The following is a 12,531-nucleotide window of genomic DNA, read 5'->3' on the forward strand; positions in this document are numbered from 1 at the left end:
TAATGGCCTATAAATTATAACGGTTTTAGGCACACACCAATTTTATAACGGCTGTTGTAATAGTTTTGACCGTTACAAAAAAAATTATTTTTTGTATCCTCTCAATGACATGAGCACGTTCGATCCATTACAATGACGTTACAAAGTCCATGTGTATTGTAATGGCTTTTGGCCGTTACAAATCCCGCCTCTTTTTGTAGTATAATGCCATGCACCAAATCACCTGATTAGCTCTAGGAAATAAACCTAAAAGCCCTGTAATAATGTGCGCTGCACTAAGTACTTGTTCTGAATTGTTTGGGATAACATTGATAAATATTAGGGATAATTACATTTACACTCCTTAATCTATAGTCTGTTTACACAAATCACCCCTATCTTTTAGATAATTACACATATACCCACTACAATGATAATATCACTTACACAAACCACCCTTTACTTTTTTAAAAAATTACATACACAACCCTAAAAACTTTAGCATCATTACACAAACTACCTCTATTTTTTGTTGTATGAGGTAGTTTCTGTAATTATACAAAAGATAGGGATGATTTGTATAAACAAACCAAATGTCAGAAGTATAAATGTAATTATCCCTAAATATTATTATTGCGTGTTTGCTAGCAAGTATTAATTATATTGTCATTTTACGATTTTTCCCTCAAATAAAATAAAATTATTTTTTAAATGTTATCAATCACAACTTATTTTCGCTCTCCACTTCCTCCATCCGCATACCTCGCAAGTTATATGGGGTTCAATTATTTAAATATTATTAAATAAAATAAAAATTAATATTTTTAAAAATTTGTAAAAATAGGGGCAAGTTCCCACTGGAAGTGACTACTTGCCCCCTTCTTTTTTTTCTTATTTTTTTAAAGTGGCCAGTGACGACTTCAAGTCCCTTCAAATTCCAAACTGGTGTGTATTTTAATGGTTATTTAGTGTCTTAATTAAATATAATTTTGTATGTAAATTTAATTTTTATATTTTAATTTGTAATTTTATTAATAGATAAATTATTTAGTTATTATGTAATAATGTATTAAAATAATTTTAGGAAAAAAAAATTGATCCTTTAATTTTGTCCTCAATTCATTTTGATCCACTAAGTATTACCATTATCAATTTTTCACTATTAATTTTCAAAAATAGAAAACATAAATTTAGTCTGATTTAAGATTTTTACTCAATTTTTCAACAATTTTTGTCGGAATTTGCCATGTGGCCCCAGGATTTCCACCTAGGCAATGAAACTGATGATGCGGTAATGATGTGACATGCACTTAAATAATTGAAAAATTTTGTTGCTCATAAGGTTCAAACCCTAGTCAATTAAAATTTGATTCCTTTACCACTTATACTACGACCAACTTATATTTTATAAGCTCAACCATTCTATATAATCGATCTATAAAGAAGTATTTCAATATAAATTGATAATAATATTACAATGTATTAAATATTTCTAGACAATTAATATATTATATTATTTTTTTATAAAAAATTTATACCTAAAAATATCAAAATTTTAGTAGAAAAAATATATTTATGTACTTTAAAAATCAATGTGTTGTTTTTAATGCTAATATTAATATATTTGATGGGTATGGCCCAAAAGGGATTGGCCCGAGAAGAAATGCTAAGCCCAAGCCAGGCTTGCTAGCGCAGGAGAGAATCAGCCTGCCTAAAGGCGATGGGCTTAGCCCAAGCATGAAGCATCCTGCACGATTCGGCCCAAGAAGGAGGCTCACTAGGCTTAGCCGACGAAGGAGCCCACCATACCAGGACCTGTCTAAGAAAAACGCATGCCCCATCGAAGATTAGATTGAGAAGGAGGCCCAGTATAAAGGCTTATTGCATCTTTCCTAGGCCAACACAAAGGGTAAATTACATTTTTGGTCCCACAAGTGGACCCGATTTCAATTTTAGTCCCATACTCAGTGCAATTCGCACATTTAGTCCCGTATGTAGATTTTTTTTCCAATTTCAGTACCAGATGGGGATTTTTGTTAGAAGTTAATAGGAGCTGCTGAAATCCGTCTGCTACTGTTAAATATGGAGGGAAAGCATGGAGAATTGGAGGGAAAATCAGCAGCTTGGTGGAAAATTACATTATACCCTCTTCCTTCTATTTAAGTCCTATTTCTTCATTTCTCTCTTGCATTTAGTAGAAAAAATGTCTCAAAATATGGTTGTTATCATACCCGGATTGTTTCATAATCTTTGCCCTTGCACACATCGGCGGATCTTCCCAACGAAAAAAACCACACCCACTTTTTTTTTTTCTGTACACCCAAAAAACCTCCTACCTGGGTTGTCGTCTGTCCATGAGGTTTTCAAAATTGCAAGCCTTCCACAATGACAAAAAATTTCTCTATTACCATCATATTTTGTGATATTTGTTTCTACTAAATGCAAGAGAGAAATGAAGAAATAGGACTTAAATAGAAGGAAGAGAGTATAATGTAATTTCCCACCAAGTTGCTAATTTTCCCTCCAATTCTCCATGCTTTCCCTCCATATTTAACAGCAGCAGACGGATTTCAGCAGCTGCCGTTAACTTCTAACGAAAATCCCCATCTGGTACTGAAATTGAAAAAAAAAATCTACATACGGGACTAAATGTGCGAATTGCCCTGAGTATGGGACTAAAATTGGACGGGTCCACTTATGGGACCAAAAATATAATTTACTCCCAACCCAAAGGAAGGAAAGTGCCCTCAAGGGTTAGACTCTTCAACTTAAGAGGACTCCTCGCTAGGTAGGAGTCTTCATAAAGGAGGAGTCCTTTCTCATCTGAAGAGATGCTCTGTTCCACCAGAATTCTGCCTTCCTTCTCGAATACATAGCTCTCTTCAAAATACCCGCGGAGGAGCTCATCCTCTATAAATATGGGAAGCACCCCAGAACAGATCCTCCCTTTGCACATTCGAGAACCTCACTCGTTGCTACTCTACCATTCTAAAATTCATGCTCTTACTTATGAAATCCTTATTTTTATCATAATTTCTCATCATATTTCTACATTTATTTATTCTTAAATCCAGGACTAACTTAAAAACCAGAGTGCTAACATGTTGTTTTGCAGGTCCCCTTTCTCAAGTCCTTTCGCTTAATTAGCCCAAACTCGACATCAAGATCCAAGGACTTTGGACCCATGTTAAAAGCGCACGCATCAATTTGGGTTGTGAGAAATTAAGTTTAAGGCGTGAGTTACTGTGGAGACCCCCAGCAATCCCGCTAACAAAGAGAAGACTGTGGAGGCACCTAGCAACAATCAGCATTTGCAGGTTGTTGCAGGAGCCTCCCAAGCACTAGTAGGAAGGTCCACCCTAACTTTTCCGGCCCTGATGCTACCCCGAGGGTGATGGAGCCATTGGTTGACCCTCCAAGGTAAAGCGTCTCCTCGGACACTACACTAGGTGAACTTTCCCCAGCTTTGTTGGGCGTAATCCAAGCAGTTGCAGCGGCCATTTGGGAGCTGATGGTGGTACTAGTACCTGCCACTCTGCCCCTGTGGTGGAAGCAGACATCCCTCAAGGTGGAACAAAAAAAAGTCCACATGAAAGAGGAATTATTGTAATTAGGGCCCGCCAACTGCGATACAAAGGCTCCCTCCAGTAGCTCCCCAAGAAGTTCCCCAGCAATGGCTAGCCCAGCTGGATTGTCTTCAAAAAGGCCTCCAGTACGTGCAGCACCAGATAGCAGGAGTCCTATGAGAGGAACAGCAGGGTGTCCCCTTCATAGATGCTGTGATGGCGGACGAGCTCCGTGTAGATTGTCGCACCCTGTTATCGCTGAGTATGATGGATCAATTGACCCTCAAGAACACCTTTCGCATTTTGACAACATAACCTTGTTGTACAGGTACACAGACGGGATCAAATGTCGAGTTTCCATCACCACTTTTACCAAGGCCTCGCAGAAATGGTTTAACCAGTTGCCTCCTAGAGCAATAGGAAGCTTCCAGGAATTCAGATATCTTTTCCTGCACCAATTCACCTATAGTCTTAAGCTTCGGAAGGCGGAGCTCAATCTTTTTGCCGTCCGCCAAAAGGACAATGAGCTGCTGAAGAAGTACCTACAAAGGTTCAACACTGTGGGTTTGGAAGCACCCTCCACCACGCAAAAAGTGAATGCCAGCGCCTTATCGCAAGGACTCTTGGACGGGAACTTCTTCAAGTCCCTAGCTAAGAAACCTGTTTTGAAGTTCTATGCCCTCCTGGCTCGCACAGCCAAGTATATTAACATGGAGGACGCCCAATCTGCAAAGAAGGAAAGTGGTGGAGAAAAGAGGAAGGAAGCTAGGGAGGACGCCCCCTTCAAGAAATAGCGGATCGAATTCAAGGACAAGAAGGCATCCTTCCACAGGATCCATGCCGTCTACACCCCTCCAACGGTGCCTATCATTCAGGCCCTCATGGTGGTCGAAGGAAAAGGCTTGCTCACTCGTCCACGATCATCGAGAGAGCAATCTCAACGTGTAGCACCCCCTACTCGCTACATGTAATTATCACTATTTCATACTTTCTTTAACAAGAACTCATTCTATAAATAATTCCCTTTCAACCCGTAAAAGAAATTTTAATTTACCAATATAATATATATCACAAAAGATAATAGATACCACCAAAAGTTTATATTTACACTCACTAGATGTCCTCATGTACATAACCTCAAGAAAAATCATACCACAGTTTAAAACATAAATCCCGATAAAAGACCAGAATATTTAAAAACCCCACAACCAAAAACTCCGGCTTCAGACCCGGCTGACCCACCTAATAAAGACCACGGCACGGCTCGAAGTTCGATGTGGCTAGTCAATGTGCCTATCTCTGAAAAGTACGTGGCAAGGAATGAGCTGCCTACTTAATAAGTATAGTTAACCAATTTATATATATACACAGGCAACAATTCATGTACATGCAGTCGCATCGACTAACAATCATTCGTCACATAGCAACATCAGATATAAGCAGTAATACATACCCACAACTATAAATCAACCCATGACATAATATTTGACGTTTTCGTTTATTACTAAGGGCCCTACTTACTATAGTTGGAATACATCAGTCAATGATTTAGCCGGCCATATCTCATCGTCAATCATATACAACACAGGACACCCGATGTATGTGATATCCCCACAGTCGTTTACTCCAGCTGTGTAGCAATATCAGCACAGGACATTACAACAAACATAGTATCCCCACACCACCCCAGTGTGTAGCTAACAACACAGGATATTTTCCGCTGCCCGAAATACCCCAGTACCCTACGCGCCATGGTACTTAACTTAATTTATATATTTTTCATATCACATCATCAATCACATTATGATAAACCATTGACTGTGTTCCCAACTAGGTAAGCATCATCTTTTATTTCAAGTTACAACGACAATATCACTACTTCATCATTATATTCTCCATAATAATACTTACTCAATAATAACTTCTTAATTTGATTTTATGCAACAACCAATTATACGATCACATAATCATATCACTCTCACGTTCATTCATTACAAGCACATATGACACATAGTAGCAATTCCACCAATATTAAGGTAATCTAATAAATAATCCACAACTAATTATATAAACAATCAATATACGAAATCCACATATATAAATATAAAGCGAAGTTCACAATCACATCCAAGAAACTAATATATATAATATATATACAATACTAAACATATAGCTATATATATAAATCCAATTAGCTATACTTACCTCAAATCCCAAAATGCTTCGGCTTCACGAGGGACTGCTCAACCCTCTAATTTGTCGTCACATCCTACAATAGAATATTATACGTATAATCAGTATATATAGAATATTATAAACTCTAAATAAAATATTAAATAATGTTCGTACATTTTCCACCAATCTTTTAATATTCTATTTATATTAAAGTCCAAACTCCTATTCTATTTTATTTTAAATAACTACACTTTCTAAGCTTCTCAAACATATATTTAATTTTATGAAATAATTCATAAGAATTCATTTAATCAAACCCCTTATATATTTAGTACTATCGTTTTTAATAACATCCGTAAATGAGATTATCATTAAAACATCATCTTCCCTTCTTAATAACATAATATTCTTTAAATATAACTTTTCGAGACATTTCTATGAATTTTCTACCAATTTATCGTTGCTATATAATTTAATTAAGCAACAATACACAGAATTACGTATTTGGTTAATCATTTCGATGGAATTGTGTAAATTAGTTATAATAATAATTAAATATAAAAAATCTAATATTTTAATTGTCCAACTATATCATTTTTATAACAAATGTGATTAAATAGCCAAAATCATAAAATACTTCGATTTAATAGTACATCGCTCAGTATAATCAATATTTAATAAACGAACTAATTAAATAATATAATTATATAAATTAAACAAAATTATAATTATAATTTCATACCTTTATTTTCTCGTTTGGCCGAAAAAGAAAATTGTAATTTAGAACGTGTGTTTTGTGTGTAATTTTGCATGTGTGTACTGTAGAGAGGAGAGAGAAGTGAGGTGGGCGGTGGCCGCTACTTTCACCCACTCTCTCTTCTCCCATCATTATATATATAATATTATTATTACTATTTTATTTATTTAATTAAATTTTTCTCATAATATCCATTACGTCCTTTCTAATTTTCTTAATTAATATAATTTGTCCCCAAATATTATAACGAACTCTAATTTAATCTGTTCAAGTTTTATTATATCCCAAATTCAATTTATAATATATTCACTAATTAAATTTAAATTTTTAATAATTATTAATTAGTCTTCCAATTATGTGAAAAAATTCTACGGACGTCACAATTCTCCCCTCCTAATAAAAATTTCGTCCCCGAAGTTTAACTAACTTACGCGCTCAATGGAATAGATCGGGATACTTCTTTTTCATATGCTCCTCAACCTCCCAAGTCGCCTCTATCGGGGAATGATGACTCCATCTCACTTTTACCATCGATATGTCCTTATTTTTCAATTTTCTTACGCTTCTATCCAAAATCTCTGTTGGTTCCTCAACATATGTCAACTCCTCAGAAATCTCTATTTCCGGCTGACGAATAATGTGACTAGGATCAGATCGATATCGTCGCAGCATCAAAACATGGAAAACATCATGTATTTGTGACAACTCTGCCGGTAATGCTAGTCGATACGCCAGTTGTCCAATTCTTTCAATAATTTCATACGGTTCGATATATCTCGGACTCAGCTTCCCTTGCCTGCCAAACCTCAGGATTCCCCTCCAAGGTGATATCTTCAAAAAAATCTTATCACCTACTTCATACTCCATCTCTATTCGGTGTTGACAACATAACTTTTTTGTTGATCTTGTGCTACCTTCATGTACTTCTTAACTATTTGTATCTTTTCTACTGTTTTCTGCACCAACTCAGGATCTTCTAGTTGTCTTAATCCTTTTATATCCCAACAAATCGGACTGCGATACTTTCTTCCACATAAAGCTTCATATGGGGCTATATCGATACTAGAGTGAAAACTGTTATTATATGCAAACTCCATTAGAGGTAGATGATCATGCTAGTTGCTCTTAAACTCCATTGTACAAGCTCTCATCATATCTTCTAGGGTTTGGATCATTCTTTCTGACTACCCATCTGTTTGAGGATGAAATGCGGTACTGAAATGTAACTCTATGCCCAATACCCTTTGTAAACTTCCCAAAAAAACGTGAGGTAAATCGCAGATCTCTATCTGACACAATTGATACAGGCACTCCATGTAATCTCACTATCTCAGAAATGTATAATCCAGCTAACTTATCCAGAGAATCAGTTATTCGTACCGGTAAGAAATGAGTAGATTTTGTCAATCTATCCACAATTACCCAAATAGCATCATATTTTCTGAATGTACGTGGCAAGCCCACGACAAAATCCATAATGATCTTCTCCCACTTCCGTTATGGTATTGATAGAGGTCGCAGTTTACCTGTTGGTGCTTGATGTTCAGCCTTTACTTGCTGTCATGTCATTCATTTAGCCACAAATTCAACCACATCCTTCTTCATTGTCTGCCACCAGTAATAAGGTCTTAAATTTCGATAGTACCAGGGTGCATCGCATATGGTGCATTATGAGCTTCTCGCAAAATCGTTTCGCGTAATCCATCCATATCAGGCACACAGACTCGTCCCCCATTCACTATTATTCCATCAACTCTTATAAAAAAAAATTATTTTCTTACCATGTTTTATCATTTCCAGCATTCGTAATAAGAAAGGATCTCGGGTCTGTGCTTCTTTGATCTGATCCACAAAGTGTGGCTTAAGTTGCAAGGCTGCCAATAAACTCGCTATCTGATCAACCTCCAGTTCCGTATTCATAGACCTCATCTCCAGTAGCAATGTCTGATTGTGATTCCCCAGATTGGCTAATATACTTGAACTCTTTCTACTCAAGGCATCTGCTACCACGTTTGCTTTCCCTGGATGAAAGTCAATAGTGCAATCATAATCCTTGAGAACTCTCCATCTTCTTTGCCTCTAATTTAATTCCTTTTGTGTCAAGATATACTTCAAACTTTTATGGTCAGTAAGGATCTGAAAATTTTCTCCGTACAAATAATGTCTCCAATCTTCAGTACATGCACAATCACGGCTAACTCCAAGTCATGTATGGGATAATTTAATTCATGGTTCCTCAATTGGCGGGATGCATAAGCAATTACCTTTCCATTTTGCATTAACATACATCCCAAGTCCTGCTTAAAAGCATCTATATACACTATATATCCACCGCTACCAAACGGCAACACCAAAATTGGATTTGAGGTCAGTCTCTTCTTCAACTCATCAAAACTTTGTTGACACTGTTCCGTCCACTGAAATTCTACCCCCTTTCTCAGCAACTTGGTCAGAGGACCGGCCATTATAGAGAAGTCCTCAACAAATCTCCTGTAGTATCCAACCAACCCTAAGAAGCTTCGAATTTCAGTGGCATTATTTGGCACTCTCCATTCCATAATAGCTTTACTTTTGAAGGGTCAGGCATAACCCCATTACCAGATATTATATGCTCAAGAAAAATCACCTGATTTACCCAAAATTCACATCAAACTCCTTTAAATCCAACACTACAAGGTCTACAGGTTTATTTACATCTCCAATTCTCACTAAGCTCCCTTTCCTAATACTGTTCATTACCACACCCCCTCCAACTCAAATAAACTATCAAATTACATCCCAACGAGCTATTCTCTCCCAGTATTTTAGATGTAAATTCAGATGAAATATATGAATGTGTAGAGCTAGGATCAATAAAAAACATAAGCCGTAATGTAAAATAACAATATCGTACCTCATATCACATCATTCGATGCTGGGGCTTCCTCTCTAGTAATGTTATATATCCTTGCCTGGGTCTGTCCCTGAGTAACTTGTGCTCCAGCCCCCCTCATACCGCTACCAATAGTGTGGCCACTATCTCTGTTGCCAGTGCCTCTACCTCTGCCTCTCCTAGCCCCCTGCTGCTACTCCCCTCACTGCTTTGGCTCTGGGTCGCGCTAGCAACACTTCCACCCACACTTATAGTCTGACTGGAACAATTTCTGGCTATGTGTCCTCTACCTCCACAGCGATAACAGGTTTTCAGTATACCATCCCATCTCCAACATGGCCCTTGATGTTGTCTTCCACAAGTAGAATAGCTTGGAGAACAAATTGGTCCTCGACCATAACTCGGTCCAGCTCCCCTTCCTGATCCCGCGGAGGACGTAGCAAATGAGCTGCGTTTGAACGAACCTCTGTGAAAGCCCGTAGATCCACCGAACCTTTGTCCACTACTTCCTCAAAAAATGGGACCACCACGTGTAAAGCTCCCACTTCCCACTAAGAATGAGCGACTGGTTCCCCTCTTGGTCAACCTACTCGATTCCCCTATTTTGTACGTTGATTTCCTCTTCTCTTCCCCCTTCTTCTTGTCCTCCATTACCGCTTCTTCCCTCCGGACCGCTGATTCAACAAGAGTTTTAAAATTTCTAATTCAGACTACGAGGCCTCTTTTGATCTTCGGTCGTAGCCCCTGCTCAAAAGGGTAACAACGATCCTCCTACGTCACTATTGCTTCTGGTGCATATTTTGCTAGTGCCGCAAAATGGAGTTCATATTCTGCCACCGTCTAATCATCTCCTTGTATTAAATTTAGAAACTCCATCCTCTTCTTGTCTCGGTACATCTTGGGTCTGTATTTATCATCAAACTCTTTTTGAAACTCAGCCCAAGTTATTTCGCTTGGCTCATATCCCCTCTTTACAGACCTTCACCAAATCAAGGCATTCCCCACGAACAAAGAAACAACATACTTAAATCGATTCTCTGGAGTGCAATTTACCAAGTTCATCACATCTTCGACCTTTTCCCACCATCTCTCAGCAATCTCTGGGTCTAGGGTACCTTCAAATCCGTAGCCCCCATCTTTCTGATTCTTTCATAATTACGATCAATTGTAGGAACTACTGGTGCTGGGACTGGAGTGGATACGCGTGCCTGTGCAAGTAACTGCGCTTGTGCTTGGGCTTGAAAGGCCATTTGAAATATTTGTGCATACTCTGGTGGTAATCCTGCCACTGGAGTAGCACCTGGAGGAATAGGAGCCTCATCACCAACACCCTCTTGACCTACCTCTACCCAACCTGCACTTGCAGGTGCCACTGAGCCCTCTACGGACTCTGCTGACTCTTCCCTACTAGCTATTGGGTCAGCACGTGCACCTTGAGAAGCCATCCTGCATTAAACAATTCAATTATTAGGGACATCTCATAATCATTACCCTAGAAACGTAGACCTGCTCTGATACCACCCAATGTAGCACCCCATACTTGCTACATCTAATTATCACTATTTCATACTTTCTTTTACTAGAACTCATTCTATAAATAATTCCCTTTCAACCTGTAAAATAAATTCTAATTTATCAATATAATATATATATCACAAAAGATAATAGATACCATCAAAAGTTTATATTTACCCTCACTAGATGTCCTCATGTACATAACCTCAAGGAAAATCATACCACAATTTAAAACACAAATATCGATAAAAGACCAGAATATTTAACAACCCAACAATAAAAAACTCTGGCTTCAGATGTCCTGGCTGATCCACCTAATAAAGACCACGGCACGGCTCGAAGTCCGATGTGGCTAGTCAATGTGCCTATCTCCTGAAAAGTACGTCAATGAGTTGCCTACTCAATAAGTATAGCTAACCAATTTATATATATATATATATATATACACAAGCAACAATTCATGTACATGCAGTCACATCGACTAACAGTCATTCGTCACATAGCAACATCAAAATATAAGCAGTAATACATACCGACAACTGTAAATCAACCCACGGCATAATATTTGATGTTATCGTTTATTACTAAGGGCCCTACTTATTCTGGTTGGAGTACATTAGTCAATGGTTTCAGCGGCCATATCTCATTATCATATCATATACAACACAGGATACCTGATGTATGTGATATCCTCACACTCTTTTACTCCAGCTCTGTAGCAATATCAGCACAGGACATCACAACAAACATGGTATCCCCACACCACCCTATGCGCCATGGTACCTAGCTTAATTCATATATTTTTCATATCACATCATCATCAATCACATTATGATAAACCATTGACTGTGTTCCCAACTAGGTAAGCATCATCTTTTATTTCAAGTTACAACGATAATATCACTACTTCATCATTATATTCTCCATAATAATACTTACTCAATAATAACTTCTTAATTCGATTTTATGCAACAACCAATTATACGATCACATAATCATACCACTCTCACATCCATTCATTACAAGCACATATGACACATAGTAGCAATTCCATCGATATTAAGGTAATCTAACAAATAATCCACAACTAATTATATAAACAATCAATATACGAAATCCACATATATAAATATAAAGCCAAGTTCACGATCACATCCAAGAAACTAATATATATAATATATATACAATACTACACATATAGCTATATATAAATCCAGTTAGCTATACTTACCTTAAATCCCAAAATACTTCGGTTTCACGAGGGACTGCTCAACCCTCTACTTTGTTCACATCCTATAATAGAATATTATACGTATAATCAATATATATAGAATATTATAAACTCTAAATCAAATATATTGTTCGTACATTTTCCACAAATCTTTTAATATTCTATTTATATTAAAGTCCAAACCCCTATTCCATTTTATTTTAAATAACTACACTTTCTAAGCTTCTCAAACATATATTTAATTTACGAAATAATTCATAAGAATTCATTTAATCAAACCCCTTATATATTTATAACTATCGTTTTTAATAACATCCGTAAATGAGATTATCATTAAAACCTCATCTTTCCTTATTAATAACATAATATTCTTTAAATATAACTTTTCGAGACATTTCTATGAATTTTCTACCAATTTATCGTTGCTATATAATTT

General features: G+C 36.9%; 1 protein-coding gene across 1 annotated transcript; it reads right to left on the reverse strand.

Moving 5' to 3' along the window:
* Positions 6,913–7,344, reverse strand: LOC110011894. Its single transcript, XM_020693481.1, has one exon. It carries the CDS (start codon positions 7,342–7,344, stop codon positions 6,913–6,915), a length of 432 nt encoding a protein of 143 aa, XP_020549140.1.

This window comes from Sesamum indicum, linkage group LG4, assembly GCF_000512975.1.
Source record: "Sesamum indicum cultivar Zhongzhi No. 13 linkage group LG4, S_indicum_v1.0, whole genome shotgun sequence".
NCBI classification, from domain to species: domain Eukaryota; kingdom Viridiplantae; phylum Streptophyta; class Magnoliopsida; order Lamiales; family Pedaliaceae; genus Sesamum; species Sesamum indicum.

Bases quoted from the DNA above. Each gene is read 5' to 3' on its own strand.
- LOC110011894 (XM_020693481.1), bottom strand. From the start codon at position 7,344: ATGGAGTATGAAGTAGGTGATAAGATTTTTTTGAAGATATCACCTTGG.